General features: G+C 38.4%; 2 protein-coding genes across 3 annotated transcripts in view; one reads left to right on the top strand and one right to left on the bottom strand.

Moving 5' to 3' along the window:
- The window catches only part of GPR19 (G protein-coupled receptor 19), a 33,262-nt gene extending 25,829 nt beyond the window's left edge, over positions 1–7,433 (top strand). Inside the window, exon 4 of the transcript XR_016510442.1 lies at positions 7,043–7,433. The gene's annotated coding sequence lies outside the window, so the exon portion shown is untranslated. The remainder of the gene's footprint in view (positions 1–7,042) is intronic.
- CREBL2 (cAMP responsive element binding protein like 2) lies at positions 365–19,474 on the bottom strand. Of its 2 annotated transcripts, none has more exons than XM_090272862.1 (4): positions 19,177–19,474; positions 7,034–7,231; positions 5,084–5,278; positions 365–3,440 (listed from the first exon to the last, which is right to left on the bottom strand). In XM_090272862.1, the coding sequence occupies exons 1-4, from the start codon at positions 19,189–19,191 to the stop codon at positions 3,420–3,422; spliced, it is 429 nt and encodes a 142-aa protein (XP_090128988.1). In that variant the 5' UTR covers positions 19,192–19,474; the 3' UTR covers positions 365–3,419. The 2 variants fall into 2 exon arrangements, with proteins under 2 accessions (XP_090128988.1, XP_090128989.1); XM_090272863.1 differs by having other exon boundaries at positions 5,134–5,278.
- Positions 19,475–20,306: the final 832 nt, after the last annotated feature.

Genomic DNA, 20,306 nt, shown 5'->3' with positions numbered 1-20,306 from the left:
TATGTAGCTAGAATAGGCAACAATTGTATATTTTCAGTTAAACCATAAGTGAGTTATACTAACTAGAAACTAAGTGAAATCAAGGGAAACTGGAGTCAAGGTGTCAAAAAAGGTAAGTTATATGGATGTGTTACTGGTAGGGGTATGAATCCAGCTACCACGCTGGAGATCTAAGAAGCAGTTTCTCATAACTCCAATTACTCTATGAAAGTTATCCTCTCCTTTTTTTATAAATAGGAAACAGGCTAAAGGAATAATTCAAGGTGACTCAGAGAATGGATCTAAGACCAATTTTCTGCCTAAATCTCACATTTTTTACTACTCCATCTTTACACATATTTCAGTAATGTGAAACAATTTGAGATATTTCTGGTGAAGACACTTTATTTTTCATAAAAATATAATTATACAATGCTTTTCAGAGAAAGAAAAATCCTTTCAATGCCCCCAAATACCATGTGGTTTAACAGTAATCTTCCTCTCCCTTAAAACTAAATATATAATTGATAATAAGCAACTGATTTCTTGGGAAATGTAGCATTTATGTTTCCCTTTATTTTAACTAAAGGCAAGTCCAGTTTAAACGTATACTTTTTGTAATAAGCCAAATCAAATCTATCATAATTCAAAGATGATAAAAGAAAATGCTAACTGGTAAAGCTGATAAATACTGCCAATTAGCTGGTAAACTGATATGAACTTGCTGCAGTAAGATAGATTCAGATTTAAATACAATATAAAGATTTTAGATAAAATAGAAAAAAAATTTAAGAACTTCAACCATATCCTAAAACTTGACCTCGTCAAACTTATTCCATATTATAATCAGTTGCTCTAATATATGGCAGGTCTGTGCTAAATTAATGACAGATTATGACTGGACTAAATATACAAACATATTTTCCCCCTTACCTTCCTTATTTTGGGTTAAAAAGAAAAAGAAAACATTGTTACTCAGAGACCAGCACTGGTCCAGAGAGACTGAGCTCACTGAAACTCACCCTCTTCTGTTCTCTCTCAGCTTGCCATTACAGGTAAGTGAGAGATGCCAGGATTTCAGTATGCTGCTCCTTAACTGAAATGGGGAAAGAAATGCTCTGGCTGTTTTAATCAGTGACATTTATTAATGTGCTTCAAGTGGCCAAAGCGTGCAGCAAGCACAATACTCAAAGCAATCAAGACATTCCTTTATAAAACCAAGGAACTCTCTCTTGGTTTTGATCTACTCCAAAATACCAAATAGATAGGTTTAGGAATAAATTCAAATAAACTGTAATTTACTTTCACCCAAAATTCTACATCTTCTACCTGATCTGAGGACAAAGTCACTGTTCTTTGTGAAGATGCTGGGGGTAGGGGTATAGCTCAGACAAATAACCCTGTAATATAAAATTACAACCAGAGAAGAAATACTTCAAGGACAATGAAGACATTCCATGGAGGAGCCACATTCATTTTGGAATGTTTACTTTGAAAACAGCTCTTCTGGGGAATTCAAAAGGTACTGAACATAGTAACATAGAGTACATCTTGGGTTGTTTTGCAAAATAAAAAATATACATTTGAGTAGACCAGAAGGCAAAACAGACCCATTACAATCTGAACACTACATTTAAAACACTTAAATTCTGAAGGCCTAAATATTAACAATCTTTTATCCATATTTGTCATCTTAAAAAGACATTAAATACTCTTAATCTCAAACACACACACACACACACACACACACCCAATCTACCAAAATACAGAGAGACCCAACAGTCTGGGCTAGTGGTATATCAGTAGTCACACAGAACTGGACTAGAGATCTGAGTTTGCAACCTAAGCACAGGAGGCACTTTATTCAAATGCGTAGCCTAAGAGAAGGGGGTGGGGGAAGTACCTTGTAATCTGAAACTACTCGGTCCGTCTCTTGTTCCACCTCACAGACAATGCATTATATGATGCCTCCTCTTAAACTACCATTTCATAACAAAACGTATTTTGTTTGGAAGCCAAATATTTGCTTCATTAGAGCCTAGGACAATTATAATTTAGCAGCAACAGGGAACACAACTCCCGATTTAACTACAGGAAAGAAAAGAGAGGGTCTCAATGGGGAAATCAAGATTCCTGGGTCTATGTTAGTGTATCATACTGTGAGCTGCCTTCCTCAACCATCATTCCATTTGCAAGTCAGGAAGACAGTAAATGTAGCTGCAATGAGAACTGGAAAGGACTGCTCTGCGCTCTGCACCTCCTAGCTGTGGTGCCGTGCACAACTCTAGCTCCAGTGTTTCACTCCCGAGTGGAGACATCCCCGGGGCTGAACCAGATGCACACCTACAGTGCGTTTCTTTCTGGCTTAGACACATTCATAAGGAAACTCATGTCAGGGAAGACACTAAGTGTTCTGGTTATGGCTACAGCCATTAGATCTACCAGCAATTTGTCCCTCATTTTATTCCAGATCTCTTGAGGCAGAAACTCAATCTCAGCAGCTAAATTTATTCTATTTTCTTTAGAAAAATTTTCCAAGTTAGTTGACTACACAAGGAAACGTGTGAACATTCACTCCTGTCCTCCTCACATACACATATAGACATATAATAGAAACATATACATACATATACACTTTGGGTTGTCAAGATGATGTATGCTAATGAAATGCCTAAAAGGTTATTTCTGGCTTAAAAATAAAATTTGACTGATTATTCTCCAAGTATGAATTGGGCCCTAGGAAATTTTTATAAATACAGTTTGAGAAGACAGCAACAACACTTTCAAATACAGGCTGTCTTGAGGGTTTTCCTGACGGATGCTGCTAACATGTACATTATTTAAAATGGCATATCATTATGGATTATAAAAATAGAAATGTATCTATTTGTTAATACATATTCACAGCTTATGCTGGAATGGCTCACAGGAGAAATCATGGTTCATGCAGAAAATAGACATTACTCAAGTACATATAAAGAAATAATATTAGGTCCATGAAGGCTAAGAACTTAGTCAGTAATCAGCCCATTTGGTTTCTCTTTGTAGGGCAATCAAAGACATGGAAGGAGGTGACACCTAAACACACATATACATACAATCACATGGAAAGAATATAAATTAACCCATAAAGCAATGTGGAGTTAAGGTGCAAAAATACAATCTTTACCCATTTTTCTCTACTCCTGTGTTTTCAAGCATTACAACACATTAAATGCCATAGGTGGCAATACCAACCAGGACAGGTCTTGAATGTTTGTAAATTTTCTAAGTGTTAAGTTAAAGCAAAATTCTTTGAGATCTATGATCACACATTTGGTAGAAATTGCAGATTTACAGAGATGACTATGGAGCAGTAGGCAGTAAATGGAGCCAAGAAGTATAATTTTACATATTCATCCTTCACAGGATTCAGGATATTGACTTCCATCACTGACTTATCATTTTATATGATCTTCACCCTGAAAAATAAAGTTACCAATGTAAGAATGTTTTTAAGATCAATGAAATTTAATTAATCTGTTTTAAAATGAAGCTGACTGGTCTGGGTAAACCTCTCCCACTGACCTGCCAACAGTAATCAAGGCTCAACTACAAGAGGAGGGTATACTCAGCCCACATGAAGAGCGCACCTCGAGTACCCAGTATGCGTGATAGGGAAAGCTGTGCTACTGGACCCTACAGGACAGCTACTACATTAGGCCATGCTACCAAGACAGGGAGCCATAGCAGCTCTACCTAATACATAGAAACAAACACAGGGAGGCTGCCAAAATGAGGAGACAAACATGACCCAAATGAAAGAAGAGATCAAAACTCCAGAAAAAGAACTAAATGAAATGGAGATAAGCAATCTATCAGATGCAGAGCTCAAAATACTGGTTATAAGGATGCTCAAGGAACTTAGGACCTCAACAGCATAAAAAAGATCCAGTCAGAAACAAAGGAGACAATAACTGAAATAAAGAACAATTTACAGGGAAACAACAGTAGAGTGGATGAAGCAGAGAATTAAATCAATGGCTTGGAACATAAGGAAAGAAAAACAACCAATCAGAACAAGAAGAAGAAAAAATAATCCAACAAAATAAGGATAGTATAAGCAGCCTCTGGGACAACTTCAAGAGGTCCAACATTCACATTATAGTGGTGCCAGAAGAAGAGAAAGAGCAAGAAATTGGGAATCTATTTGAAAAAATAATGAAAAAAAACTTCCCTAATTGGGTGAAGGAAATAGACATGCCAAATCAAAGAAGCACAGAGAGTCCCAAACAAGATGGACCCAAACAGGACCACTCTAAGACACATCATAATTAATATGCCAAAGGTTAAACATAAAAAAAGAATGTTAAAAGCAGCAAGAGAAAAGAAGTTAGTTACCTACAGGGGAGTTCCCATAAGACTGTGAGCCAATTTCTCTTTGCGAGCTAGAAGGGATTGGCAAGAAATATTCAAAATCATGAAAAGCAGGGACCTACAGCCAAGATTGCTCTACCCAGCAAAGCTACCATTTAGAATCAAAGGGCAGGTAAAGAGCTTCCCAGACAAGAAAAAACTAAAGGAGTTCATCATCACCAAACCATTATTATATGAAATGTTATAGGGACTTACTTAAGGAAAAGAAGATCAAAAGTATGAATAATACAATGGCAATAAATACAAATCTATCAAAAATTGAATCTAAAAAACAAACTAAGCAAACAAGAACAGAGACAGACTCATGAATACAGAAAGCGTTTTGATGGCTGCCACATGGGAGGAGGGTATTGGGGAATGGGTAAAGAGATGAGGGGATTAGGAAGTACAAGGAAGTAGTTACAGAATAGCCTTGGGGATGTAAAGTACAGTATAGGAAATGGAGTACCTAAAGAACTTATATGCATGACCCACGGACATGAGCAATGATGGGGAGATTGCCTGACGTAGTGGTGGGTGCTGGGTGGAGGAGGGCACAGGGGGAAAAATTGGGAAGATCATAATAAGAAGAGTAATCTAACCATCACACTTGCTTATTAGTGTACTACAAACAACATCAATATTTTATTTTTTGAAAGACAGAGGAAAAAAAAGTCATACAGAAGAAAGTGGTCAGTAGAAATCCTACCTTAAGATACTCCTCTACATGTATGTGAACTCTCCATGTTTTGTACTCACAGGAATTGCTATTAGCATCTGTTTTCCCAGCTTTCATGTGCCTGTTTGAGTTCTGCTGAGATTTGCTCTGCTCTTCTCCAGTGAGTAGGGCCTTTATTTCAGAAGGGATTTTTCCTTGGTCCATTGCCATGCACCACTGCTTGTACTGAAATATGTAAAATATATTTAAGTAATATTTTACTAATCAGAGTTCAGAAACCACTGATAAAAAATGCTAGACATAAGAGCTCCCATACCCAGAGGTCAAACTGGCTCCTGGAAATCCCATCCTACACTGTATTTCCTATTTCTGACCTAGGACATGGATGTGCCTGCCATCTTCCACAAGAGGGTGAAAACTGCTACTGAATCTTCTGATGATATACTGTAGTACTTTATTGCTCAGATTAAAAAGGTCCCTCTGATTTAAAAATGTCTCCATAGTGTGCCACTATTTAGAATTCATCTCTTTTGGCTAATAGTCATATTATTATTTCTACTCCTAAAATAAATGCTTTTGTAATTCCTTTCTCTCTTTCATAAACATTCACCAAACATCTACTTTCTATCAGTGTGTGTATACAAGATTAATCAGTTGAAAGATTATGCCCTCAAGTGGCTTACACTGCAGAAGGTGAGGAATAATTTATATTGCATTGGCCAAAAAGTTCATTTGGTTTTTTTCCATAAGATGGCTCTAATATCACTTAGTTGTCTTCATAGAAAACAATTTTGTTAGATTGTATGACAGCTGCGATAGCAGCATGCATTTAAAAATTTATCAAAATTGGTGAATTTTTTTGTGTAGCTATTTTAATAGTGAAGATAGAAGAAAATATACAACACTTTTGGTATATTATGTTTTATTATTTCAAGAAAGGTAAAAACGCAAAAAAAAGAGTTGAGTAATGTATGGAGAAGGTGCTGTGACTGATCGTACAGGTCAAAAGTAGTCTGTGAAGTTTTGTGCAGGAGATTGCTTGCTGGACGATGCTCCACAGTCAGGAAGACCAGTTAAAGTTGATAGTGATCAAATAGAGACAGTAATTGAGAACAATCAATGTTATACCACCCGGGAGACAGCCAACATTCTCAAAATATCCAAATCAATATTAAGTTATTGATGAAAATTAAAAATGTGTCTTATTTGACAGAAAAAAACTAAACGGACTTCTTGGCCAACCCAATTGTATAAGTCAAATTTAATATACTAACAAAACATCTACTGTATAGTGTATATCTGAACTCTCTTTGTACTCCAACCTATTTTCTTACTTTCTAAAAAGTGGTGGTAGCCTGTACTAGTTTTGTCATGATCATGGTAGTATTACCTCTTCTCTCCTCCAACCTGTCACCTCCTCCCCTGAGCTCACAGTAATGGGGTCTCAATATTATTTTACCTGTTCTCTTTTCCATTTCTACAGCCACTACCCCAAATCTGAATGAATGAATAGAAGAATGAAACATGCTAAATAAATAAATGTTTAGACACAAATAGTATTGTACTATTCATATTGTTACATATTGCTATATTGTTTTTTCCACTTAGCAATATACTGTGTTTTTCTACATCAATAAATATATAGGTGCACTGTGATTTTTACTGGTTGCAAAGTAGTAAAATATATGAATTAAGTATAGTTTATTTAATGAATCCCCTGTACATTTGGGTTATTTTCCATTTTTTTCTATCATAAACCATCCCTCAGTGAAATACTCATGTACATTCCACTCCTACCAGCAGTGTATGAAAATGCCTATTTGCCCACATTCTGGCTGACAACTGACCAATGAATATTCTTTCCCATGTTTGTCAACTGGATAATTGGTGATAATTGGTTTGTTCATGTTTTAATGTATATCTCTTTGCGAAGCATAGGTTGATTTTTTTTTTCATGTATTTACTGACAGATTTTCTTACCATTTCCAGTTCCTCTCTGAGGGCACATATGGCTCTTTCCCGACTGGATACCAACTCTTCCAAATACTGATATCTCAGTTTCTTTCTGGCCCGGCATTCTCTTGCACTTTGCCGGCTCCTCTCAAGTTTTGCCTTCAAGTCAATTTTGGCTGGCTTCCGACCACGTTTGCCGGGCTTCTTTACCTTGCCTCCAACCACCTTCAGCAAGAGAGAGAAGACATCATGTTTTTTCTCTTAGTTCTGTGTCTGGGAAGGTGACTATGGCTGCGTATTAGCAATTTACAAATAATAAATTAATAAAGCCTATGGAACTCAAAAAGCACAATCCCATGAAATGCCTTATGGGGCTTTGGTTCATAATCTTTTTCTGGTACTTTTATACCATGAATGTGAGAGAAGAAATAATATAAGTTTTTGTTATTTTTTCAATAATAAAATTTAAATAGTTTGGCAGTAAACTTTAAAAACCGTATGTAGCTGGATAATAAAAAACTAAAAGACTGCCTAATTTTTATTGTCTTAAGAAAATAATAAGTAAAAAGATATCAATATTCAAAATTGTAAGTTCAGTATTATCTCAACGTTACAAAACAACACAAAGAAGAAAGGATGTTAACAGAAGTTCAATGAGGATTTCTCTGATAGGTGTGATTATATGTAGCTTTTTCTCACCTGTATTTTTTATGATTTTTAAATGTGTACAATTAGAAAAATATAAAATTTGTAAAATTATATGTACATAAAAACAAATATGTGATATGGCTATAAATTCCCGCTTCAAATTTGTTGAGCTCAAAGAAACATACAGGGAGCCCTTGAAATTTTCAGGATAATTTTCTCCTGCCTTTAAAGCCTATAAATCTAGACTGTCTCAGGAGATTTCTACCTGTTATTCATTTACCTGCATAGGCACAATTTTTTGGTGACTGGCAAAGTAATTTAATCTTCTTCATTGTTTAGCACTGGAACCTCCCCAAATTCTTGTACAAGATGTAACTATGAGATTAAGATGATGAATTTTTACAAACATGAACCAGAACTTACACATCAAATAAGTTTTCTTTAAAGCAGTCACCTTTAAAGAGGGGGAGGTATACATTTATTCCAATGAACAAGCTTTTTTGAAAAGTGCTTCAGGAGCCAATTTCTTACAAGCCACAATACAATATGCCTTTAGAGGCTATGTTATTTTAGAGCAATACAGTTTTCTTAAATTTCCAAACAACTAGATTATCCACTTTGTTTACCTGACAAGGTTCTGAATGATGTTCAGTTCTTTCTGAAAATTAACCTCAAAGAATAAAAATGTCAGTATACTGAAAGGAGTATTGCTTTGGCTTTAAAGGCTGTTCTAAAAGAGAAATCATTAGAATAAATGCAGAAACCTTCCCAGGTAACAAAACTCAAAGGATCAATATTAATTTGGATATAAAAACTTTGATTTATTTGTTTGTTTGAAATCACTATTAATGTCGTACACCGACAATGCCCAGTACCCTATAAAGATCAGATCATTACTAAGTATAATGGTTAGGTCAAGAAAACCACACTTTAAATGTGGATCAACCACATTTACCAGACCTTGTATCATAACATGATGGCTAACCACTGCATCAAGCATTTCACAGGATGGATCTGAAATGAAATTGAATACTCCAAGGGAAAAAAAAATCTTTCCTTTCCACCACCATCTTAAAAGCTAGCTGATTCAGTACTACTCCTAAATTAGTTTCAACTTATCAAAAACTGGTGTTTTAAAGCTTTTCTATTCTACATCACCCTTTTATACCAATATATGTCTGAGGAAATTTTCCCTCAATGTAAATACCTGATTAGGATTCTAGGATGGCTAATTAATCCAAATATTACTGTGGGCTAAATTTTAAATTATGCTTATATCATATCAATTGCACAATTTTAATAAAATATTTTGAAATCACCCTACTGCTACAGGTTTTAAAAAGCAATTTACTTATAGCATAAACTCATGTCTATAGTGAAATGGTAATCACATCTATTCTTTATGTAATAAAATGAGTCATCACACAACACTATAATCCAATACCTCATAGATTGCTGTTTTTAATTAATGCAGGAGTGGCTGCTTTTGAGAAGCACAATCATAAAAATCCAACAAACGTTATAATCTATTGTTTAGTTTTCATGGTATCAAAATATTTAAACTGGAACTATTTTATTCCCTTTTTATTAGAAAGGCATAATAAATGAACCCAGAGTTCCTGTATTTTATGTCATCTCCTGTAAAATTACATTTAAAGCCACATAACCACCATGTTTCGAGCTTAACTTTTCCTTGGGAATACACTGAATTTTTGGCTTTCAGTGCCAGCTAACATCTGATTAGTTTTCAAGAGTCAAGCACATCACAGGATTATTGTAAATTTTAAGTAGAATAATGTGTGACAGCACTTTGCAAAAAATAAAGAATTATACAAATGCAGGTTACCATACTAGTTGTGAACTATAGTAGTTAACTGAACTTTACGTACTCCATAAGCCATAAAGATTGGGGGACACATAGCGGAAGTTTATTAGAAACTAGGAACCAGAAACTAAAACTGAAACCAACCCCACAAATTCCTTAAATATCTATGAGCCAAAACTCATTCTTACCTATGTTTCATAAAATCTTCACAAACTCAATAATAACGACTTTGTCCTCTTGCTCTCCTATCTCTTCCAAGAGGAAGCTTTTGTTCTCACCCGTATTTTTATGATTTTTAAATGCTCCTAATTTATGTTCCTAATTTTTGAAAAAACTGGAAATTAAAGTAAAATTACTGGACTCAGCCACGAGAGAGTTCCTGATAATTCTAAATTTAACCATTATAGAGAAGGACAGAAGACAGAGCGTCTGCCAAGGCCTAAGTGTGGAGAGCACAGGCTTCCTACTCAACAGGTGTAACTTCTATAGGAAGAGGCATGATTGTAGTTGCATGCTCTTTAGGGGCTTATTAAAATGAGGAAGCCCCTAATGTGCAGATTAAATACTATTCCAAAAGTTCTTGAATCGTTTTAGCTCTAGCTTTCTAGGAACAAAGGACAACAATTTAAACTCAGGACTAAATCAGGGTGTGCAGTGGGGACAAGGCCTTGAGTTAGGCACTCTACACATTTTCTCATTATTTCACCCTTTCAGGTGAAGTAAACTCTCCTCAAATTTTTCAGGTAAATGGGGAAAATTAACTCCTTTATTTAACAATCATTTACTGAACACGCACTATGTCCCAAACACTGTAAAACTCTAGGAATATTAATATAAAACAGGGTCCTTACTTTTAATGTATGTAGACTTGTGAAACATAGTAGACATGAAAGAAACAATAACACTATAAAGGGCAGAATAATTGTATATACAGGAGTGCTGGTAGTAGACACAGACACACACACACACACACACACACACAGATATGCATAGTGATCTCTTTATTTCATAGATGACAAAACTTTAGCCCAGAGATTTTCAATGTCAGAGAAGGGTCTAGATCCAAGTCCCCTGATCTGCATTAGAGCAACTTGTCACAAGGTAACTATCATCAAGCATGACTTCCCCTCCAGGTTCTTAGGTAACACTCCTTCACTTGAACATATCATTCCCTGAAAAGGCTCTACCTAAAACTGACAGGTGTTTCATATGCACTGCTATATTAATGCTATAGTCATTCATTTAATCCAACTCACTTTGGCATTAGGTACTTGATGGAAGGCAATGGTGAGGTTAAGTAACAAACTTGTTCATTTTATGCTTCCTTGAATTTTCATTTACTATTATGACTCTCTGTGCCCACCTACCGAAGTCATGCCAATTTATTCCATTATAAAATCTCTGATTTAGCTCCTCCTCTCCATTCCTACCACCTACATTAGTCAGGGTCCTACTCACAGATTATTATACTACATTCCCAATGGATTTCCCTACCATCTCTCCTTTTCTACGTCCTCTTACCTAGTTAATCCATGTTGCAAAGAGCTGCCATACGAACCTTTCTTTTCAGCTTATTACTACTGTATTTTTACTTTAATGTATTTTTCTTCATTGTAAAAAGTAATATGTCATCATTATAGAAAGGATAAACTTTAATGGCCCTTTGGCCATGTCACTTTCCAGCTCAAGAGAAGACCTTTGGCTCAGCACTGCTTACTAGGCCACCATAACCAGTGTATTAAGTTTCCTGTGGCTGCTGTAACAGTTACCACAAGGTGGGTTAAAACAACAGACATTCATTTTTTCTCTTCTGGAGGAAAGAGGTTTGGCACGGCTGCACTCCCTCTGGAAGCCCTAGGGGAGAATCCATCCTTCATTTTATTCCAGGTTCTCCTGCTGTCAGCATTCCTTAATTTGTGGCCACATTAACCCAATCTCTGCCTCTGTGGTCAAGCTGCCTCCACATCTTTCTGTCAAATCTCTCTCTGCCTCACTCTTACGAGGACCCTTGTCATTGGATGTGGGTCCCGCTCAGATGATATAGGGTAAAGTCTTCCTCTCAAAATCCTTAACTTAATCACAGCATTTTGCCATACAAAATAATAGTCACTTTTTCCATATAAAGTGATGTTCACAAATTCCAGGGATTAAGACATAGATACATGTGTTTAGGGGCCACCATTCAGCCCACAATATCCAGGTTCCCTCTCACCAAGCCACTCTTCTCTTTCGTTATTCCCAACAGGCAGCCCCCACAATCAAGTCATGGCAGTAACCAGAGGGACCCCATCCCTGGCATCCCCACCTATTTCTCAACATTTCTCTAAATGTTCCTTCTCCATCCCCCCACCACACAAAAGGGCAAATATGTCTTCTTTGGTTAGGATCAGCTCTAGCCCTCTTTGAAGCAACGGTCTGCCCTTTATTTTTTTTTCCAAATTTTTGGAATATGTAGTTAACATCATACTGAGTTTCTGTTATATTGTATTTTTTTAGTGGCCCCACAGATTTAAGTTCTAGTTCTTTCAGCAGCGTGAGTTCCTCGGACCCAGCAGCTTTTTTTCCCACTGCTTCTGTAGCCCCCGTAGTATCCAGCCCAGAACCAGGCATTTATCAACTGGTAATTAAAAGAATACATACAAAGAAAAATAGCAATATTTTAAAACTGACCTGTTGCTATCACTACCAACAACTTATAGAAAGTTTTAAAAATCACCCTCATAAGGGATACAAAATCTGAAAAACCAATTAAGGACTCCTATTATTTTACCACTCTTTTTGTACTTACTTACATCCTAATGTTCTAATTCTTTTTTTTTTAAAGATTTTATTTATTTATTTTTAGAGAGAGGGGAAAGGAGGGAGAAAGAGAGGGAGAGAAATATCAGTCAGCTGCCTCCTGCAGGCCCCCAACTGGGGCCCCGACCGGGAACCGAATGGGCAACATTTTGGTTCACAGGCCAGCGCTCAATCCACTAAGCCACTTCGGCCAGGGACTAATGTTCTAATTCTTAAGACAACTCATACGAGTTTCAAGTTCTTAAGTCTAAGAAAATGAGTGCATTTACATGAAGTGGTAGCATCGGCCCCAGCTAAAAAGAAAAATAGCAAGAAGGCTTGTTTCACTTTTCTTTTAAAAACATAAAGTGAAAAGTTATCTCCAGCTGATTAAAGGAAAATAAGATAGATATGAATGTGCCCGAGCCACAGCTCTTTACCACTTGAAAGAAAAAAAACAAGTAGCTGCATTTTCATTTGGTGTCAAGGCTCCCATAACTTCCTTCACAGCTATGGGTTTTAGACTTTTTCTCCTATTTATCAGATCTTCAGAAAGAGAAAGTCTAACCATATCTTCCTGCTGCTAACCTTTCTGCCAGCTTTTCTAGTCAACAGGAGAACAGGAGAAACCAGATGAAGTAGGCATCTCTGAAGTGAGAGTTAACCCCTGCCTCTCCCGTTCCCTATGCCTTACCCCCTTCTAGCTATTACTGTTTGAAGCTAAATGTAATACTGTATATATTTAGCATTGCCTGAAACTGTTAAGAACTAGCTCGGTAAGAGAGGTCTATAATTAAGCATCTTTGCTTCTTTCCCACCCATCTCTTTTTCCACCACTACATTTTGGCTTCTGCTCTATCGCTCTATTGAAACTTTTCTTGCTAGGTTCATAAACAACCTATTTTCCAAGTCCAAGGATCCTTTTTCACTACTTACTTTACTTGAACTTATTTTTTTTTTTTTGTAGCATCTCATATTATAGACTAAGTCCCCTTTGTAAAATTATCTTCTCCCTTAGATAGCTGGTATAACAGCCTCTTTTTTTTTTCTGGTTCTTCTGTGTCACTAACCTTTCTTTTTCAGTGTATTTTGCTGAGTCCTACAGTATTCCTCAGCCTCTTCTGATCATTTTAGAGTTTTCCAGGGTTCTATCTCTTCAGCTACCTTCTGTCCACATTCTTATCCTGGAGGATTTATGCATGCCGCATCAATCACAGCCTACATTATAACAGGCTCTAATAAGGTCTTCAGTTCAGGTCTTTCTTCTGAGCAATCTAACCAAGCTAGTGAAGAGTCAGAAAGGACTAGCATTTATTGAGAACCCATTACGTACTAAAAGTTCTTTTGATATGGATTCACATATATAGTACATTTAATTTTCACAATAACTCAGTGAGGTTTTAATAACACACCCAATTTATAGGTGAAGAAATTCAGTTCTGAGAAGATGAAATAATCTGTACAAAATCATAATAGCCTGAAAGTGGTAGAAATGAGCTATGAATTCTGGTTATGTGCCAAAATCAATGTTCTTTCTTAATTAGACCATGTGCCTCTAGTCTTGGCCGAGTTCCTACATCTTTACCCTCCCTAATCCATTCTCCATATAGCCATGAGTATTTTTCTTTTATTTTTTATTTTGGTTTTTCAATTACAGTTGTCCCCTTTTCCCCTAATTTCTCTCCCCCACCCAACCCACCCCCTCTCCCGCAATCATATCCCTCCCCGTTGTCCATGTCCATGAGTCTTTCATACAGGCTCTTTAATTAAACCCTTCCCTTACTTATCCCCCTTCTCTCCCTCTCCCCTCCTCCCTATTGACTGCTATTCTGCTCTTTGTTCTATTTAGTTCCTTTGTTTGTGTTGTTCTTTAGTTTCCTGTATTAGGTGATATATGGTATTTTTCTTCCTTTGCCTGGCTTATTTCAGTATTTTTCTATGTGAACACAAATCTGATATCGTCACCTCTGCTTTAAAATGCTTCAATGACTCCCCAATATCTGTGGCCTTTGTTTTCAAACTTCAGTAAGCAAGCATATGAGCCACTCAACTGGGGAGTCTATCAATATTAAAATTCCCAGGCTCCATTCCCAAAGAGTCTGATTCAGCAGGTGTCTTCTTTATTCTACACATTAAAAAATAGCAACTCAAAATTTCTTAGCTTAACTTGCCAGGCATATCATGATCCAGCCCCTGATTATCTTTCCACCCATATCTCTGCCCACACTTCTACTTGTTCCTTATGCTTTAGCTCAGGAGTCAGCCAACTACAGCCCTGATGGCAAGCCAAACCCAGCCTGTTACTTGTTCTGGTAAATAAATTTTATTAAAACACAGCCATACCCACTCATTACATTCTGACTATGGTTGCTTTTGTGCTACAATGGCAGAGTTGAAGAACTGCAACAGAGATCACATGGTCAACAAATATTTACTACCTGGACTTGTATAGAAAATTTGCCATTTCCTGCTCTAGCTGGTACCAAAACACTTATTTGCCAGTGCAATATGCTTTAGTACAGGATATCCCCTCTTCCCTGTTTTCTAGGGGACTCTTATTCTTCCTTAGAGATCCACTCCTATTGCGTGAACCTATGTCTGACATACTCAAAGTGTTAGGTATCCATTCTAGTGCCCCCCAAACCACTTTGCCTCAATTGCCCTCATTTCTTACCTCACTATATTGTAATTATTTTTCTATGCGTCTGCCTCGCCCACTGAAATGTAAGCTCCCGAGAACAGTTATAAACTCTTATCTCTACTGTCTAGCACAATGCCTGGTACATATTAGGTGTCCAACAAATGTCTGATGAATTAATGAATAAACAAAGTTTTCTGAAAACAAAGAGCAAAATATTATCTAAACTTGAATTTAAATTGGTTTATGTAGTATTAAAATTGCCCCTTAGGGTTAAATTATCTATAAAACCACCCTAGTTAAGATGTGTAGTAACCTATATAGGAAAGAAAGGTACATTAAAACATTAATATCTACTGTCAGACATTTATTTAGTAGATGAGCTGGGTCTTCTGTGTTAGCCTTAGTCTTGTGGAAATTATTGATAAAGTAGAAGGACAGAGAAAGCAGACAATGTCTGAGCTTTGTGGTACTGCCAAAGAGGGTAGCTCCAACTGCAGCGAAGGATGGCAAAGAGGCCAAAGGATAGGTCTGGGAATGTCAGAGACTTTTTTTGCCAACCTAAAACTTTTGTGAGAACCAGCACCGCTCAGAGCAAGTTAATAGAACATAAGAATTTGTCTTCTTACCTATGGAAGATATAAGAAACCTCATTTTCATATAACTATGTGTCACATATGTGGAAGGGAAGTACAGAAGAGAACAGCAGCCCATATTAACACACTGTGACCAGCAGCTGGCCCACTCTCTCATCAGTCCCTCAGCTGGAACTTGATGCTCTGTCAGGCTGGGCAATAAAGTATGGTATATGGTAGTCTTTTACCAGCTCATAGTCTGCAGCAGGAACACATCTGGTCTAGGATATTTCAATTTAGTTATTCATTCAATAAACATATAAGTCAAATATAAAATAAGAACCTTCTATGATCAAAGCCTCTGAAAATAACACATTTCAATTTTCTTTGTAACTGAATGCAGCACGTCAGGAAGAAAAGGCTTTCACAAGAATAAGCACTTTTTCCTAGAGGTGGACATGCAGGTGGCTCAGGAGATTACTTTCTCACATAATCTGACAGTTCAGGGCACAGCTTAAGTTCATTTCATGACACATTCCATTTCCCCTGTCCCATTTGAAGGCATAGTTAGGAGCAAAGGGTAGTAGTATAGAAATAAAGAGTCGCAAATGCTATGCAACACTGCACACTTAAGAATGACTAAAATGAGCATGTTAGGTGCCTACTACACTGTGCCAAGGACCAAGGAAGTCACTGTTTGGTAATATAATAATAATAATAGCATTTTTTGAGTACCTACCATGTGTTAGACTCTACTCGATGCAATATCTCTAGTCCTCAACAAAGCCTGTGAAGAAGGTACTAACCTTTTAACAGATAGGATGGAAGGTCAGAAAGGTTAAATAACTTAGCCAAGATTTGTTTCTTCCCAACTAACCTAGTAGATATCTACTTAGTATTTGAACTCTGCTACTTAGCACTTTCCCAAGCCCGCATTTGTAGATATCCAATATAGCTCTTGCTTTATTTTTCCTATTTGCTATTGTCTGTATACTCTGGCTGGCTGGCTCAATGAAGCACATTGATTACTAAAGCCCAGGTACATCAGGGCATGCTCCATAATGTCACTTTGCTCCAATTCAATTCAGTCACTATTAACAACTAGTACTCTATGCTGTATCAGGCACAATGCTAGACACCTGGAGGCAAAGCTGCACTCACATTCAAATCTGTCCTGCTCTTGCTCCGGGAAACTAGATGGCAAAATGTGGAGAGCTCTTGGAAACTCATTCATTGCCACTGAGGAAAACAATTCAGAATACAGAATCTTTATAAAGGGAGATCCTCACATTGTCATCATCTGTTTTTTGACCTGCTCATTCAAATACAGCCTCTCCTCTTTCACCTCTGCTCCTGCTCACTTCCTGCTCTTCCTGTTGCCCTGGCCTCGCTGTCAGTGTTTGTCATCCTTTGTGCTCTTACCAGCACAGCTGCCCTACTTCTAAGACCCAACCCTCACCATCCCTTATACAGAGGAAGACTCCAACACCCATATATATGCGAGGGAGAAGTGTGTTTTCTGTGTGAGTGTGTATGTATGTATGCATGTACTAGGAGGACAATACAATTTTGCAGAACTCTAACAATGGAGCACAGAGAAAGGCAGGGCTGGGAGCTGCCAAAGCCTTATTTAAGGGCTGTTTCATACTATCTGGCTGCTGAAAGCAGTCCAGTCTTGCCGTACAAGGCATTTAAATATTATTCACCCCAAACTATGACAGGCAGACAAGGTGAAAGTAGTGTATTCACAGAGGCACTATTCACCCATAGACATTTGAAATGGATTTTGTTTTCCACAATTATTAAAGATTTAAGATACTGGTGGTTTCTAAATTATTTCATAAAACAATCAATGAAGAAAGAAAACTGAATTTATTTTGCATACCTGTGGACCCTATAGGAAGTTATGAATAACTACTCCCCAAAACTTCACTTTTAGGCAAAACAATAAAATTTTATACCAGCCCCAATACAATTTGCTAGTTTTAGAAATAACTGCTACGTGATTTTATAAGTAAGCAAAATAACTCAAAATCTTATTTATTTTGCTTGGACTTCCTTGAGATTATTGAAGACTTTCTGAAAGTTACTAAATGTTTCAAAGATGTTAAAAGGAAACAACTGAAAATTATGTAGAATATTCTGTGAGAGTCTTAAATTAAGAAAAGTAAAAAAACTATGTCATCCCAATATGCCAAGGTTGCAGGTTCAATTCCCGGTCAGTGCACATACAAGAAGCAACCAATGAATGCATAAATAAGTGGAACAACAAGTAGATGTTTCTCTTTCTCTCTTGTGTGCGCTCTCTCTCTCTCTAAAATCAATAAATTTGTTTAAAAACTATGTTATTTTGGCATTCTTAAATAGCCACATCATTATTCTCTTGGAAAGATAATAGATACAGTATGCAAATTTCAAAATTAACACTGAAAGATCAAGCTAGCAAAGACTTTATTGAAAAGTTATATTCTGATTTTTGTGGAAAACTTTCAGAATTCCCCCTTTCTTTCTTGGAAATACCACTTCCTATCAGGAGGGGTTTGCGACTTCACAAGCAGACTGTTTCTCTAGGTGAGTCCCAATTCCAGAGTACTGTGTCGGGCTTTCCCTTCTATCACTTTTCTCAGAGCCTTCTGCAGGATCAGGAAGAGGAGATAACCTACAGTGACTCACGCAGTAGAGAGAAGCTGTAAATCTTTTCAACCTCTCGGATGATAAGTGAAACAAAAACTTGACAACAGCAAAATGTTACTAGTTACCTGGAAGGGGAAAAGGGCACGCAAACCAAGAAAAAAGCTATCTCCAGCAGCATGCTGAAGATGGTGGGAAGTTAAAACCTCTGGGTAGCATAGGGAAGGAGCAATGCCCACTTCAAAAACTGGCAAATGCTGGAAGTCTGATGATTAATAAGCTGGCCGTCCCTATCTTCATGAAATAATGCTAAACACTAATGTAGCCAGACAGAAAGACAGAAAGAATAGGTTACACATATGAATTAAACAACAGCCATTGTCTGGTACCTTATGATCACAGGTATAAGTGATTTAGATAGAGAAATTGGGGTGGTGATGGATGATTAAGGTAGATTAACAAGAAAGAATTCACTACTTTTCTTAGAGAAGGCTTTCTAGAGGAGGTTAGATTCCAGACTCTGGACGAATAGCAACAGGAGCTTAGCAGAGTGTTCCAACCAACCACAGGAAAATAGCTCAGAGGGGGAGTGAACTGATTATATGAATGGGGCATTGAGTAAGGAAGCAGGAGAGAAGAAGGGAACAGTCAAGGGAAATAGGGCTGGTTCAGGGTGCCCTAATTAAGGTCACCAAACTAGAGAAAGGCTGGGAGGGGGTAAGGGGGCGGGGCAAAAAGGAAAAGCAAAGTAAATTCTTCACCTATCTCAGTAGGCAAGTCAAGGACTAGGGTTTGCACTTCCTGGAAAAGCTGACACACAGGCTTGCCCTGGGAGTGAAAATTTCCCAGGGGAGAGGGCCCTTTCTGGAACCACGCAGCCCGCTGTTCCCTGGATTCCTGGCTGGGTACCCTGGGGTAATAATTGAAGGAGCCAGGATGTCTAAGGCAGGTGTTTCTTGGGTGTCGGCATGGACTACAGAGCTGAGGCTCAGCGGCGGGACCAGTACTTAGCGACAAGCAGGCGGCGGTGGCGGCGGCGGCGGCGGCAGCTGCGCGTGCAAACCACAGGACTTACCTTACTGTCATCCATCTCGGCAGATAGGCCAGCCTGGCCAGGCGGTCCCTCCCCCTGCCCTCCCTGGCTACACCGGCCTGGCCGGGCCCGGCCCCCGCCCCGGGGGAAGAAGGGGATATGGTTCTGACTGCCTCCTCCTCTCGCCTAACAATTCGCTTCCCTGATGCCACAGTCACGGGGACGAGGGACCAGTTCAGGAATGGCAGAGCGGACTCTGGAGGCGGCCCAAAACGCCTCCCTCCGGCGCCACCGCCCCCTCCTCCCCCTCCATGACAGTCTGAGTGTGTTTACAGACGCCCTGGAGAGCAGCCGGGAAGGGAGGGTGGGCAGGAGTGCTGCGCGCGGATAGGCCCCTTCAGCTGCCGTAGCACCGCGGGCTTCTGGGGATTGTAGTTTATCTTACAGCCATGTGTACGCAACCGACTTGAAGGGAAACTACAATGTCCACAGAGCCTCAGTCCAACGTCTGTTTTCCTCTTGCCGCGAGCGCTGCGGAGGCGGGACCAGGCGGGGAGGCCGGGACTACGTTTCCCACAGTGCGGTCCCTAGGAGGCTTTGGCCGTTGGGTTCCTGCGGCCAGGGCACAGGGGGGTGGGAATTTGGGGCCCCGCGGAGGCAGTAATGAAGTAGGGTCTCTAGGAGCAGGCCCTCCTCAGGGACACCGAGGGTATCCTGAAGAGGTGGAGCTGCTTCGGGAAACAATTTGGCGGTTCCTCCCGGTGTTAGACATAGAGTTACCATATGGCCAATAATTCCACGAGAATAAGTCCACGTGAAAACTTCCACAAAAATGTTCTGTCCTGGGAGCTTTATTCATAATAGAAGGTAGAAACAACCCAAACGACCATCAGTATTTGAATGACTAGGCCACTTGAGGTATATTGTTGGGATTATTATAAGACCATAAAAAAGAATGAAGTACTGATAACATGCTAGAATGTGGATAAACCAGGAAAACATGCTAAACGAAAGAAACCAGACAGGAAAGCCACATGTTGTAGATTCCATTTATAAAGAAATATCCAGAAAAGTTTAAAGAAACAAGTTGAGTGGTTGGCAGGGAGGTTTGGGAACAACAGGGTGGGGAACCGGGAAGGGGAGTGATTGTTAATGGCTACTGGGTTTCTTCT

Source organism: Furipterus horrens, unplaced genomic scaffold, assembly GCF_987537825.1.
Source record: "Furipterus horrens unplaced genomic scaffold, mFurHor1.1.pri manual_scaffold_4, whole genome shotgun sequence".
NCBI lineage: Eukaryota > Metazoa > Chordata > Mammalia > Chiroptera > Furipteridae > Furipterus > Furipterus horrens.
Note: the sequence above shows the minus strand (reverse complement) of the source record. Positions and strands in the feature narration are given on the sequence as shown.

Bases quoted from the DNA above. Each gene is read 5' to 3' on its own strand.
- CREBL2 (XM_090272862.1), bottom strand. The intron at 5,279-7,033 runs GTAAGAAAATCT...TACATATTTCAG, and splicing joins TCAGAGAGGAACTGGAAATG to TACAAGCAGTGGTGCATGGC. The intron at 3,441-5,083 runs GTAGGATTTCTA...TTTATTTTTCAG, and splicing joins ATGTAGAGGAGTATCTTAAG to GGTGAAGATCATATAAAATG.